Source organism: Aulonocara stuartgranti (genome assembly GCF_965226115.1).
Source record: "Aulonocara stuartgranti genome assembly, chromosome: 7".
Lineage (NCBI taxonomy): Eukaryota > Metazoa > Chordata > Actinopteri > Cichliformes > Cichlidae > Aulonocara > Aulonocara stuartgranti.
Window position 1 is genome coordinate 18,297,510 of NC_138945.1, and position 15,559 is coordinate 18,313,068.

Sequence of the window (15,559 nt, forward strand, 5' to 3'; positions counted from 1 at the left end):
AAAAAACAAACCAAATTGGAACTCATTCCAACTGTCAAGCACGGTGGAAGAGTGGTGAGGATTTAGGCTTAGTGTGCAGCCACAGGACCTAGTCACCTTGCAGTCAGCATTAACTCTGTATACTAGTATTCTAGAGTTAAATGTGAATGATGTGGAGTATTATAAAAAACTGAAAAGTAATAACAAGCAGAACTTTGTTTCAAAGAAGTTGATTGGATTGGTAACCTTTAACGACGCTAGCAGGCGGGTTTTGCTAACTTTGGACTGAACAGCATTAGCTGTTTCTCCTGTTAAGTTAAACTAAGGAGTATAGATTGACATTTAGCACACATATCCTCGTCCAACTTGCTGAACATTTCCCCCGAACGTTAAGCTCCTTTAATGGCCATGCATGCTGCTTATGTCAGTTTGTGTTTGGGGTAACCAGGCTACGCAGCGACATACACATCCGCTAGCTTTCAGTGTTATTAGCGGGGAACAGCTCGACTCAGCAGAAAACGCCTCCAGCTAATCAAAGTGTGACTGCAGTCAGGGGATTACAGAACACGGGGGAGAGAAGGTTTCGGGTTAGACAAACAAAGAGGGGATTGGAGTTGCTCATGAGAGGGAATGAGATTTAAGAGAAACACACGAAACTCCATCAGCTCTAAACTCTGGCCTCGTGTTTCTGTTTCATGAAACAAACTCATGTTGAGAAGCCATTAAACCACACATCGAGAGAATAAGGACAGTAAATGTGATCGTTTTCTTGCAATAATTCATTATTAATGTGTTTTGCTTTTCAGGCTTACTCGAGGCTCCATTTCTCGCTTGCACATTTTATCTTGTGAATTGCTTTTACTACCTTACCTTTGACTCAGCATCTAAATTGTCTGGCATGCCGCCCAGTGATACCTGTGCACGCACACACACACACACACACACACACACATGCCTTGCAAACATATATAGAACTACTGTGTATAATCACTTTTTAATTAGGTTTAAATGCTCTTAAAACCCCTCCTGCTCTAAACTTTTACTACAAAAGATCCAGGAGAGTTCTCAGTCAGGATAAACTCTTTTAGTAATTTCCTTTTTATCCAGTTTCCTTTTCCTTTCATTCACACACTTAAATTGGCTCTACAGAGCATCTTTAAGATGATTTCAAAACAGTGAAGGAGGAAAATGGGAAGTTGACCTGGCAGATTGCTTGTGCTTATCCAGACTCATAGCCTGTGGTTTCGTCCCAGCCAGTCCCCACTCACATCCATTCACAACCTGAAACTCTACCCTGCTACTATCTTTTTTTTTTTTTGCATAAGCAAAAGAAAAAACAAAGGTTAACCTCAGACGTCTTCCAAAGAGAAGCGTCCTGTTACTGTACATTTCCATCTGAATATTGAATTCTTCTGGGAGTGTGCGGCTCGCATGCAAGGCCCTCTCGCTCCCGCTGTTTCACTGCCCCACCACATTTTCTATTTTAAAAGACGAAGTAGCTCAGGAACTTACCACCAAAGTGACTTTTCTCTGGCTGCCACCCTCCTCCTCATCCTCCTCCTCCTGTATTGGCTTGTGTTAGCGTCCTCTCCTGAGTGACATCATCTTTATGTAAAAAGCAATCTTGAAATTTGATGCCCGGCTCTTACACAAACGACATACAAAAGGGATGAAAGTCAGGGTTACTGCTGAGCAGAAGAAATACACAACAAACAGTTTTGACCTTTTTTGCTGTTTAGATTAGGTGATGTGATGAAGCTTATGTAGCCCAGCCAGATCTTGTAAATTTGCTACAGCATAGGAAAAATAGAGGGGAGGTGGGGGCGGCAGTGGAAAAATGGAAACTTCATCTCCTTTGTGTTATTGTGCCCCCCCACCCCACCCGTTTGCCAAACTCCTTTGCATTACCTTTGACGCAGTGAGACGCCTCCTGTGTCTGCCCTCCCCCACCCACTGCATAGCAAATTTTATTGCTTCCATTTGCTTTTGTTTTCTGGATTTCCCCAGCGGATCAATGTTTACAGCCTGAGTGGCCCAATTTTATGTTCTGCGAATGACTAGACAGGTCCTCCAGTGCCATCTTCTCCCTCCCATCTCTTCTTTACCCCCCTCCCCGCCCTCCCTTGCTCCCATATCTAGCACTGGTCAAGCAGAGTGACAGAATCTATTGGCACTGTTAATGCAAAATCACCACGCATTATCCTACAAATTCATATGTGTGTTCTTCAGCTCGCCAGCTGTCCCCGGTGCTTTATGTTGCCGCTTATAGCGTTCGGTGTATAGCCAGCCGTGTAGTGAGTCAACCTTTACACAACACGAGTGGGATCAAAACAGGATGTTATAGTAGGCTTAAAATACACTTTGTTGCCACAACTTTGAGCTGAGTAAGAGGATGACTAAAGTGAGCGGAGACTCCTGAGTGCACGGACGTTTGTACAAAATGTTGAGTCAATCCATACGTTAGTGAGATATCTCTACCTGGACCAAAGTGGTAGACAGACCAAAGATTGACATCCCTTGAGCCACAATGCTGCTAAAAGCTGCAGCCTGCCCACACAGAGCTCAGACAGAAACATATAGTAGCCAGCTTATATTCACAAGTGAGTCATACTTTCCCGTGGCATACACTGCACTGTATACACTGCATTCTCTTCCACTCTCTCCGACAGGACTGCATGTTGCATAATCACATTTCCTGACCTATCTCATGATATTCCTTTCTCCTCCATCTTTTCTTCATTTTGCTGCTTCATCACATCATGGTCTCTGTTTCCGAGCTGCACTATCAGACCTCGCCGGCTGATAATTTGATTGCACAAATGTGATGGGAGCGTACTGGATAATGGTTTTAGGCATTTGGGCAGAACCCATACTGTCCGCTGAATTTGCATGCTGTTTTTCACAAACAGTTACTGTAATGTTTTTTGACAGTTTTTCAGCAAGATTCATTCGTGCATTCGGACTCAGATTGGGCTGAATGTGATGTCTGCAAAGCTGGAAAGTTTGTAAGAATGAGCTTTGACAGGCACTCAAATTGGCAGGTTTCTGCTTTTCAGAAAAATTAGTGGAATTTTGAAGTTTTGCAGACTTTCACGTTCGTCCATCTACAAACTTAAACGTCCCACACGGACATCTAACCAACACCCTCGACTGGGGTTAAGTGTTAGTTTCTGTAGAAAAACAAGATGCTTTTACAAAGGCCCAGCGTCCCCTTTGAGTTTACACGTCCTACTTCTTTTCTTCTTTCTCTTCGTGATTGACTGCTTTGTTCCTTTTTATTTAATGGTTAAAAAATTAGTCATGTGTACTTAGGTTGTAAATAAATGTTTTAAAAAGCCTTTGCTCCTCTCTCCGCTCTGTTCGTTTATTTTCATGTGAGATTTATTAGTTCAAGAACAGACAGTGAAAAGGCTGTCACATATCTTTGGTAGTAAAATAATTCAGGGAAAAGGCACTGGTACTCCATCTACTAACCATTTCTTAAGTAATAGACTTGTCTGTGGAAAGTTTTTTATTAAGAAGATATTTTGTTTTTGTGATATTTTTGAGTTATGGAAGGAAAATTAATCACTACTTTGCAGATTTATCATGTGCCACCAAGTAGCAATGCACCAATCCAATCTAATGGAGTCCAGTCGTGAGCTCAGTTCAGTCCTGACTCGAAAAACTGGATTGGATTGGATGTCAGAGCTGGCACATTTCAGTTCAAACCATGCATCATTAGCTGCTAGCAGGATCGCTAACGTAGCATGTAGAAAGCTAGCAGCAGAGCGACAGCAGCTTGGAGATATTTTACTGTAGCTACACCAGCAGCTTTTGTTTTCTCTGCAAGTTTTTAATTTAACCACAAATTATTTTCAAGCGAGGTAATTATTGACATTATTTATGCATGCCTAAAGTAGTTGACTTGCATTGCTGTTCTAAGGCAATTGACAGGCCTCAAGGTTTTGTGTTCTGTCCAGTTTTTACAGATTACAATACATGAAAAAAATGCAGTAACTTATAGTGCCAGAATAACCAGCACAGTGAATGACAGTAATCCTTTCAGTTTTAAGTAAATTCCAAATTCCAAAAATGTTAGAATTGCTGTGAAAATGTAAATAAACGAACAAAATTCTGTAAAATGGTATTAGCGCTTTTTGAATTTGACAAAAGCCAAAAAGGCTAGAAAAGTAAGTAGCACTACAAAGAAACAGCTGTTGGGGGGAATAACTAGGTTAACAGGTCAGTAACATGGTTTTTACAGGCAGTGGTTTCACTGGTCTGCAAAAACCTGGTGCTACAAATTGTGGAAAAGTTCAGAATAATGTAAAATTGTGAAGAATTTGAGAAAAGCATCATCAGTAGTACATAGCATTGTCAAAACACTAAGAAAATCTGGAGAAATCTCTGTGCGTAAGAAAGAAGGATAAAAATCAATACTAGATTTCCATATCTTCTGGCCTTCAGGAAGCAAGGCATTAAAAACAGGCGTGATTCTGTCTGTAAAGTCACTGCGTGGGCTCAAGAACACTTCCAAAAGTATTTGTCTGTAAACACAGTTCATTTTGCCATCCACAAATAGAGGTTAAAGCTCTAACATTCAACAAAGTGCCCATATGTGAACACTGCTCAGAAATTCTGCTGTCTTCTCTGAACCAACGCTCATTTCAAATAGACTAAATTAAACTGTAAAATTGTTCTGCGGTTGGATAAACTGAAATTATTTTTGGAAAACGTGGACACTGCATTCTCTGGAGTAAAGAATAGAAATTGCATCTCTGATTGTATTGGGGGTGCATTATTGTCTGCATAATTTGCAGTTTGCACATCTCAAAAGCATCATGAGTGCTGAAAGGTGCAAACAGGTTTTGCAAGGAAGGCATTTCATATTTTAGATAGACAATCCTAAACCGCTTACTGCAGCTATTAAACAGCACAGCTTTGTAGTTGAAAAGTCCAGGTGCTGCCCTGCCTGCTGTCCAGACTTTTTACTAATTTAAAACATTTGGTCCATTATGAAATAAAAATGATGACAAAGAAGACCCAGGACTGTTGAGCAGTTAGATTCATATATCACAAATAAAATGGGACAACATCCCTCTCCCAAAAGTCCAGCACCTGGTCTTTTCAGTTCCCAGATGTTTATCGAGTATTGTTAAATCATGGTGAACATGGCCCCTTCCCTACTTCACAGCTTTTTTTAAAAGATGTGTTGCTACTATCAACGTCAGAATGACCCTATTTTTTGTTTAAATTGGTACATTTTCTCATTTTAAACATTGGTTATGTTTTCCACATTATATTGCAAGTAAAATATGGGTTTGTGAGATTTGCAGAGCTTTGCTTTGTGTATTTATTTACATTTTACACAGCACTCCAGGTTTTTTGGAATTGAGGTCATGCAGTACTTTGCAATGCTACCTTTGGATTTCAGGTCAGCTAAAGGTGACTTTTGTAAAATGCATATTTTCCACAAAGCATTTTGAATGCGCTATCTCTCTGATTTTCACCTCTTGCTGGCATTTGCAGCTGTATTCAGCGCCACGCACCAAGTCAGACTGATGGAAAAACCTTTGGTCTAGTCAGGGAAGTGCATGTTTCCACCTTATGTAACACCAAAGTTATTATTGACTTGTTGAAGCTGAGTTTAGAATGGGGGAAAATACTTCCACACCCAGCTGCTCGACCGAATATCTCCATTCCTGTCTGCTACTGTGTGGTATTAGATATTACCACGGAGGGTACCAATGATGGAAATGTTCAAATCCAAAACCTTTTAGCTGTTATTCCTTCCACATGCATAGCTCCCCGACTCTCTGTCGTCTAATTGTGGCCTCTCTTTGGTACAGGTGTGAGGACCCGCTCCTGCTCATCCTCTTCTTCCTCTAACCATCCCTCATTTCCTAACGAGATATCATCAGCCACTGCCTTAAACCCCCCCAGCTCATGCCTTTCATCGCCCTGTCCCCATCCCCATCCCTCTCATCGTTTACCGCACCAACCTGCTTCTCCCTGGGAGCCCGGGGAGCTCTCTGCCACTGCCTAAGCCCCCTTCCTCTCTTCCTCTTCCTCCTCTTCTCTGCCCCTTCTCCTCCCTCTATGTGAGTATTACTCATGGTAACCAGCATGTGGAGCATGTGTCTGTGGCACAAGCATGAGGCTGTGCATGCAGTGGATGAACAGTGTGGGTGTTCGCTGGCTCGTGCGTAGGTCTCGCCAGTGATTTCTCTGCTAATGACTGCGTAACCTCTATTTACATTCAAATGTGCTTCTGCAAATTTAGAAGCCGCATTAGCATTGAGGTAATCAATGAGTCACAAATGTTTTATGCACAGCACTTTTGTCTCTGTTTTCCACCTTTTGTTGGATTGTTTTGTCTCTCCCGGTTTTGCCAGAAGAGAGGAAACGTTCTTGTCAAGACGTGGTATTATTTTATCTGTGGAGGTTTGGCCTGAGCTGTAAAACTGTCAGAGCAGGGCTGGAGGAGCGGCACATCTTTATGTACCTGTCTTAGACTCGATCTGTTAGAGTCGGCTCTGTGAGATATTTTAGAGTGTGAGTGTGTGTTTTTGTCACATGCATGTTTTGATTTACCGAGAGAATCTGAGAAGACCATCCACCGCCATAAAGCACCAGAGGTCTCACGTACTGTTCTGCTGCATGTGTGACAAGCAGCTATTAAAGAAACCATCAGAAATCTTGTAATTAATCAAGTTCAGTCAGGACCACTACAGTCAAAACAGAACTGTATTTACATCAGAGTTAATTTATATTAATCCGCATTTATGAAACGTGGAAAGGCCAACCGGGAGCATTCCTCCCATAGCAGCAGCAAGACCTGCAGCACAGATCCGAGTGGCAGTCACTGACCAATATGACAATTAAGTCACACACAGCACTAAGGGAGGAGCTGGGGTGGAATCCAAAGCAGCTGGCAGGTGCACAACAACTAAACTAGTTTTAATATCACACCCTATATGAGATTCCAGTTGGATGCGTAGAAGATTGCTGAGGAGTCATTTGCTGCTGGTTAGCTTGGGATCAGCCGGGAATTGTGACTGCGCTTGTCTTTGTGCCCTGCCTCAATTTAGAAGTAGTGGAAGTAGTAGTTTTCCAGCTGCATTGTGAAAAAAAGATAAATCCACAGTGAAATCAACTGAATCTAATTGCTGATCAAATGATACACCAGAAGTAAGCACTCATGTTCTCTTTTGAACTGTGTTTGTACTGTCATTGCAGGTACTCTCATAATAATCACTTGACTTTATAGGATAATGAGCACTGGACGACTTGATCACTGTGGGCTACTGTGGGCCATTTCACAGTCAAAAGTCTGACCCCAGTCCTTAGCTCATCTTGTATTCTGTACACCTAACGGGACTAACTGAGCATTGGATTTTTAAAGTTCAGTGACCTATTTTCAGTATTTTCTTGCTAAAGTATCTACTGTTTAATCACTAACACTCTGTAGCTCTACATAATATAGAATGAAAGCTGTTATGTTACATAATAATAAAATTTAAATTAGCTCTTCAGACTCAAGATGTGAAGGATAATACATGTTTTATCCAGCAACAACAGCTGGTTATAAGCTAACGTCATGCCAGCTAATGTTAGGCTCATGTATGTTACAAATCACGCTTTCGCTCTGATAAACAACTTGATTACATTCTCATAATGTATGAGAGCTTATTTGCTAAATGTCAAAGTTTCGCTCACAGCAGAAAGGGTTAGCAGACTGACACTCAATACAAATAAACGGTGGCCACCATAGCTAGGATTGTGCTCTTGAATTGGGAAGGGTAAAGAAATCTACTGACGTCTAGTGGTGAGATTTTACACACTGTAACTTTAAAATACAGACATGGTGTTGGCAGAGTATTTATTTAAAATGTTAATATTAGAAGTTGTAATGTTATATACATTAACATTAGTTTAAGCATTTATTGAAGCAATAATTTACTTTAATTTAGCCAATCAGCTAGGGCTGCCACGATTAGTCGACTAGTCACGATTACGTCGACTATCAAAATCGTCGACGACTGATTTAATAGTCGACGCGTCATTTGAAGCTTTGTAAGATCCCAAAAGCAGGAATAAGTAGCAGGATTTAAGAGTGTAATAACGGACTGAAACAGAAGATGGCAGCACTGCATGTACAAGGATGCCAGCTGCCGTTAAACCCCGAAGAAGAAGAAACTGTGTCCCAGAATTCATAGCGCGGCCCAGCGCAGTTGTCAACAATGGCGGCAGCTAGTTAGTTTTAATATTACTCTTATTATTCTTTCTGGGTCACAAAATAAACGTTTAACATATTTTCAGGCGAGAATGTAGCTGTGTAAACCTCAAATATCTGCTCAGTTTATCAAGACACCACATATTTTCAAAAGCGCGCCGACGTTTTCGGAGGCGTCTGTTACCCACTAGCTCGATAGCTAGCCGGGGGCCATGAGAGCACCGGACTCCCGGCAGATCGTTTTCAAACCCACCGCCCTACTCAGGTTAAACATATACAAGTCACTTAGATAACTTAAAAATGTTATTGTTTGGCTTTTTTCAGTAATTTTATTTGTTCCTGAATAAATCGGCTGAGTTTATTAAACTCCACCGAAACAATCTGCACATTTAATTAGAATTCAATTAACTATCATCTTGTCTTTATTTTTAGTTAGCACAGACCTTAAACACTTAAAGCTGTAAGCTAATGATAGTTATATAAGAGCAGATGCTGCTGGTGCAATAAGCTGTACTTTTACGTTCAATGGATGATGATCTGATTAGTCGACTAATCGCAAAAATAATCGGTGACTAGTCGACTATCAAAATAATCGTTTGTGGCAGCCCTACAATCAGCACTATAGCTGACTTAACTTTGGATGCTGTTGAATGTCAGTTGTTTTAAGTGGTTCGCTAAAGTATTGGAACTATTTCCTCGTCCCTTGCAATGACATGACAGCATTTTTACATTTTGCCTTTGGCGAATTGGTTGACGAATTCGTTGGTCATCTACCTCGAATACTAAGTACTTCCATACCAGCCTTCTTATTAATGAGCGTGGCAAAGCAATTACAGCAGCTGTACTAGTCACAATCTTCCAAGTGTAGTTTATCCTGTGCTTGTGTGTGTTCCTGTTTTATTTCTTTAGCAAGTGAGGATAAACTAAAACACTTCCTGGCATATTTCATCTCGTTCAGTTCCAGAAGATTCACAGCTTCAGTACAAAGGCCTGCTAGAGTACTTAAGGCAAAAACACAAAAGTACTGTCACATTTTCAGAATTTTGGTATTGAAAGATATCAGCAGTATCTGTTCTGTTGACAACCCCAATCCCAGTTGTATGTCCTGGTCTTCCAGAGTAGTGCTAAATCAAAATAGTGACAGAAAGTAGAGGAAAAGAAAATAGCCTGATGCTCAATCCAGCTGGAATCCAAGCCACAACTTGGCAGCACTTTAAAAATAACACCATTTAAACCTGCTGCAGAGTCAAACCGTTAAATGAGCAGATTGTGCGTGAACAGTGAACCTACCAGCCCAAAAAGAAGCTAAATATGAGTAAGAATCAAGTGGATTCATTTGCCTTTAGGGCTCACTATGTGTGCTACTTTGAGTATAAACATGAATGTCTCCACCAAAAATTTCTTAACATCGTTTCATGGAAAACCACAAATGTTAACCTGCTAACCTCATTAAAACTCAGCCTGTGGCCACCGTTGATGCAGGTGCCACATTTTGTGTCAGTCAATAAAAACAGTTTCCAATACATTTAACTGAAAATAAAAAAGTTACCACATGCTGTCCTTTGAGGAAAAGTCGAGGGATCCTAAAGCAGTCGGCTCCATTCTCAGGGAACCACAACCTTTGAATGCCGGCCCTTTCATTGCTACATTTTTCTTCATCTGCATTGCAATCCCCACAGCTACACTGGCTTACTAATGATACCCCCCTGTGCCTTTGGAGTCAGTGGAGTTCAGGTTGACTTTTACCTTCCTGTGCTACGTTGTGCTGCTCCATTTGTTAGTGTAGGAAATGGCGGATAATTATCTCAGGAGATGTTTTCCCCATCATTACTGTAGCTGTCATCATCATCCTCGTGTGGAGACGGCAAATACATCATTAGGTCACATAAGTTCATTACTCAGCCCAGGATTCACCCACGGACCAGATTTCTCGGGGGAACGAAGTTAGCAGCCACAGTTATAATGTAAATGGGAGGAGTTGGGGAGGAAGTGAGGCTTGTTATCGGATGTTTGTCAGGAATCATTTTCCAAGAGAATGCCTATAATTGAGTGTGGTTGTGAGCACTGGTGCTTGTCATGATGTTATGGTGGTAAAATCAGAGTGAGCAATGTAGCTATTTCTGGTTGGGGGAAAGCCTGCAGCTTTTTCCTTGCTTCTTTACGCTTCCCCTCCCGCAGTCTTTGGCTCTTTTTCTTCGCCCGTCCCTCCGTTTCCCCCGCAGAGAAGCTGTGGGACGTAGATAAGTTCCTAGACAGCCGGAACAACAGGGAGCCAGAGACAGAGTCACTGTGTCGTGTAGTAGCAGCTTACACCACAGTGCACTCAGGTTAATGGAGTATAATGTGACTGATGGAGCAAAACTGGCTCAAGGTGCATTCTTCTACTAATAATGTAGAAAATTATGCTGAATATAAATAAGCAAAAAAAACCCCAAAAAAAACCAAACAGAAAATGTGCTCATGAATCTACTGTTTCTCAACATGTTAGCCGGTTGAAGGCTTCACTAACCGGTGCCTCTGTTTTCTCACCGACAGGTGCAGGCAGATAATCCCCAAACTCGACCCTCCTCCACCTTCCGTAAACCGCAAGAGAGCTAGCAGGACGTTGTCTCCAGGGTCAGAGGTCGCAGCTGCGCCTACGCCCGCAGAGGTCACCTCTAACGACACAGCCCCCAGCTGTAGCAGCAGTATCTCGTTCCCTGACATCACCCCCAGCTCGCTGTCATCCGGTGACTTCCACTCCCTGAGCAACGGCGAGAGCAGCTCCTGCTCCACCAGCGAGGACTCGGGCGTGCGCTCCGAAACCAAGTCCCTGCTGTCGCCCCTGCGTGACGACGACGACCTGTTCGGGGACCGTGGGACATTTTTAACAGCCTCCAGTGGCTGTAACAGTCCCGTGGAGGAGAGGGGGGAAACCGTTCTCTCAGCCGCTGAGTCGTATCCCACTGAAGCCCCCACCCTCACTTCACAGTCGGACACTTGTGGCCACCCGCTGCCCTTCTCCCCGATGAATGATACCTGCCTTCACATCAGCTTTTCTGAGGATGAGCTGCTGGAGAGCAGCCAGGAGGACCCTAACGTCCCTCAGCGGAGCTAGGAGCTATTGATCTCCTGGAAAACTTCCATCATCTTCTGCAATCAGCTTTTAATCTAATATTTACTATCAGACCCTCCTATGTTTGCACTGGGCTCTATTTCAGGGCCTTTAATCGTTCCACCCACTTGTGACACAGTACAGGCACACAGTAGCTGATACCAGTTCCTGGAAAGTACTCTATTGTACAGTTGATTAGCCTGTGGACAGATTTAGTATTTTTGTAATAAAATAATGAGCTAATTTACTTTTTAGTGACTAGAATGTTTAGCAGAATACATGTAGCACCGTTAAAGTCAATTTAGCGTAGAATTCAAAGCCAACGAGGGAACACGTTTTATTTTTGCTAGTAGTCGACGTTAAAAGATTATTTTGTATGATGGTTCACTGTGGTACAAACTAAAGATACACGATGACCATGCAAGTGCTTGTGATTTTGATGTTGGGAGAAGCCTCGATTTCTGCAGGAGCACCCGACGGGTAATGGTGGGCGGAAAGAAAAGAACAAGAAAGTCAGTAAAAATGGAAAATGATGTGTTGCGGTCTGCGCACAGCTGTGTAGCGCTGTGCATTATGTTTTTGTACTCTCAGAGGTTAGTGGGTTTTAGAATGGTTTTTTTCTTACTTGCATTTCGTGGGCCTTAAAGCACTGCTGGGAAAATGAGTGGAATGTCTGCAGGTATTCCGTGTATTCAATTGATTTGTTTTGGATGCAATCCTTTAAAACCAAAGGGGATTTTTGAATTAAAAGCATTTTCTTTTTGAGAAACTCGACATGAAGCTAATGACCGTGAAAGTAATGGATTGCGCCTGTCTGAGTGGGGAGTCTGTTACAAGATACTGAATGGGAAGATAATTGGGGAATCAGAGAGGACCTTGGAGAAAGACAGCTTGGCAGATGGATTTTCTCTTCTTTGCTTCTATCTTTGTCAAATCTTGAATACCCAACAAATCTGCTTTCGTTTTCAGGGTGAATTAACCTAAACGGTGGGAACATTGTTGGCATTCAATCGAGAGAAAAGGACCTCGAGTAGTTTAAAGTGAATCAAACTTCACTCTCATCCCAACAGTTTAGTTATAAAAGAAATAATTGTATGAAGTTGAAATGAAAATGCCAAAATGTTCCACCATAGATCAAACCAGATTGAAAAATTCAATAAACTGAGTTACTTTAAATGTCTGACATTTTATAAATGAAATCATAAAATGTTGAAGAAAATGCTAGAGATAATAATCGGAACGACGGACGATGAAAAGCAGTAGCTGTTTAACTTCACGTTTATAAGGTTTCTGTTGCCTTGTTAATGGTGTCGAATAAAGTGCCACCTTCTGCGAGTCGAAGTGAATATAAATGGAGTTGAGGGGTAAAGCACACAAGGTCACAGGGGGGGAGTGTAAAGTTGCAGGTGTACAGGCAAAACACAGAAATCAGGCTTTTCCCAACATTACACGTGGCAGGGAGCTTAACAGCAATAACATGTGGATGAAAAAATAATAAAGAGAAACAGCTGAAGAAAAATTTGTTTCTGGTTATTTGTGGATCACTTGAAATGAACTAAAGTCTTAGACCCTTACTTCCTGTTACCTTCTGCACACAGGACACCTAGGGAGAAGAGTGCTATGGAAGGAGGGGGTTCAAAGAAAACCTGTGCTTACTGTACTGCTTACATTTCCTGTCGTTGCACATATTTTAATCTGCTGCCGATCTTTGTTCACACGCCTTTTCATTCAGTGTAATTTCCTGTAACCGCTGTACAGTCAACATCATTTGAACCACAGCCAGAGCTGAAGCTACATTGAGAAGATTACACTGCAAATAGTAACGCAGCGGTGTAAGATATCAGCGCACAGGTGCGGCTCTGAGGAACTACTGTAGCAGCTCACAGCTGGATTCCAATAAAGACTGTGCTGTTGGTTTCGTCTCCTCGCTTTGAATGGAAAGCAGAACAGACAGATCGTCCGCTCTTCTGGCCTGTTTGGCTATGCATTCATTATATCTCATTACAGTCCCATTTGACATTAGGAATTCATGCCTCTCAAATTCTTTACCACACACTTAACATTTTCAAGGCTTGACGACACTTCCTGTCCCTTCCTCCAAGGCGTTGTGCTCCCAAGGTGTCCTTTTGAAGGTGAGCTTTTTCTTCTCTCTAGTCCACGAGTCTGCAAACTTCGCTTCTACAGTGTGCCCTGTCACTTCAGGGTGCAAACATCTGACTGACAGGCTTATTAGCCTTCAGGGCCTCAGTGTAATGCAGCTGTAGCAAAGAAGGCAATGCTGTTATTTCCCTGCGCACCTCTCTAATCTAAGGACTGCAAACACCACCTCTGCTACAGTCTGGAGATAAGAAATTAGCTGTGTAGTGTCCCTGCGTGCCTTCATTCTCACCTTCAACATGGAATTCCCCTGCTGGATAATCAATAATGCAGGATGCTTGTGCAGCTTGTCCCTCCTCTCTCTCCTATTTCTCTCCAGAGAGGTGGTTTCCATCCTGTTCAGTAAGCCCATTCAATACAAGACTGCATCTGATCTGCGATCAATCTAACGTAGCCCATAGAAGCTGGAAGGCAGCCTCACGCCAAAGCCCCAGCTCCTCGGCTTTACATAGCCGTTTAAAGTAGATGTCCCTCGTCCTTTATATGCCCATTAATGCTGCTGAAAAGTCATTAGTCTGTGTACGGACAGGAGCGAGCCGGTCAGTGATAAAAGCTGTGTGTGTGTGTGTGTGTGTGTGTGTGTGTGTGTGTGTGTGTGTGTGTGTGTGTGTGTGTGTGTGTGTGTGTGAGAGAGAGATGCTGGTGATCACAGGCACAGGGACCGACTCATTATGCAAAGCCTGCTGCTTTTAACAGCTGCCAGTAGAAACCAAAATAAAGAAACAAATCAGATCTTGTTACCTTTTTTTTAAAGAAATCATCCGAGAATGAGGAAGCCCAACAGTTTAAGATAAGATAAGATAAGATAAGATAAGATAACCTTTATTAGTCCCACACGTGGGAAATTTGTTTTGTCACAGCAGGAAGTGGACAGTGCAAAAGTTATGAGGCAAAAATTAGAATACAATAAGAATAAATACAGTACACAGCTGTACAGAATAGAATAAAATAAAATACTATATACAGTAGAATAAAATAAAATAAATATACAATAAGATAAAAATAGAATACAAATACAAATACTATATACAACTGAGTAAAAATACAACGATGACAGAAAGGATTATTGCACTTAGTATTATTGCATATGTATGGATGTGTGTGCTTGATCAGTTAAAGTCTTTATTATGGAGTCTGACAGCAGTGGGGAGGAAAGACCTGCGAAATCTCTCCGTCCCACACCGTGGGTGCCGCAGTCTCCCACTGAAGGAGCTGCTCAGTGCTGTCACAGTTTAATTCTGACATCAACACAACAGGGTTGTGAAGATAGCAATTCAGCGCATTTTAATTAATCTAATGTTTAAATGTTCAGCTGCATTTAGTATTTACAGGGCAGAAGGCTCAGAAAAGTAAACAGAGAAGATAGAGGGTGTGATAGTGTCATCTCTCTTTAAATGCAAATTTGTAATATCAAAGTCCTTGCTGGATACCATCAGTTTTTCTCGGGTCATAATTATGTAGCAAACACATTAGCAAGAAGTTCAAAGCAGAGGGCAGGATACAAGTTTTCAGGGTAAAACTCTTTTCCTTTTAAATGTTTCAGTGACTCCATTTTTATATACACAGGATGTGAAAAGTGTCTTGCTTCCTCTTTGTTATTGTTATTAATATGTATAGTGAAATCACTAAGCTGGTGCACAAAGAAGGCTGCAGCCACGTGACTTTTCACCTTTCAGACAAAGTGAGGGAAAAAATGTCTGTATTTTAATTGCTTTTTTTTATCTGTTACAAATTTACTTTGGTGTGGTATGAATGACCACAGGAGAGTTCTCTATCAATAGGAAAAGCTGTAAAATATCAACACATTCTCACTCCCTAAGCTTAATATTTTACGCCAGGTGACAAATTGTCAACATTTTATGCTTTTGGGTACCCAACGCGTTCCTAAATGACGACATCAGAAAAAGGAGAACATATAAGAACCGTTTGGACTCAATCTACACATGTTCGTTCATTTTCTTGAAATCGCTTTGGAAAACACTACTTTACGCCATTTAACTGCTGGTTAAGGTTCAGAATAAGGTTATGGTTACGGTTAGGGATAAGGTTAGGTTTAGGGCTGGAACACATGGCTGGAACATCTATTACCGTCATTCCACTGGAATTCAGCC

The 15,559-nt window shown here is 41.7% G+C and overlaps 1 protein-coding gene across 3 annotated transcripts in view; it reads left to right on the forward strand.

Annotated features, from left to right (window-relative positions):
• LOC309712104 (carboxyl-terminal PDZ ligand of neuronal nitric oxide synthase protein) overlaps nt 1-12,804 on the forward strand; it is a 60,212-nt gene extending 47,408 nt beyond the window's left edge. For 2 of the 3 annotated variants that reach the window (XM_082542704.1, XM_082542705.1), the window contains one exon: nt 10,733-12,804. In XM_082542704.1, coding sequence (XP_082398830.1) covers nt 10,733-11,294 — 562 coding nt within the window. In that variant the 3' untranslated portion in view covers nt 11,295-12,804. Of the gene's footprint in view, nt 1-5,810; nt 6,063-10,732 lie in introns of all 3 variants that reach the window. The other variant, XR_014278187.1, reaches the window with a different exon arrangement.
• Nucleotides 12,805-15,559: the final 2,755 nt, after the last annotated feature.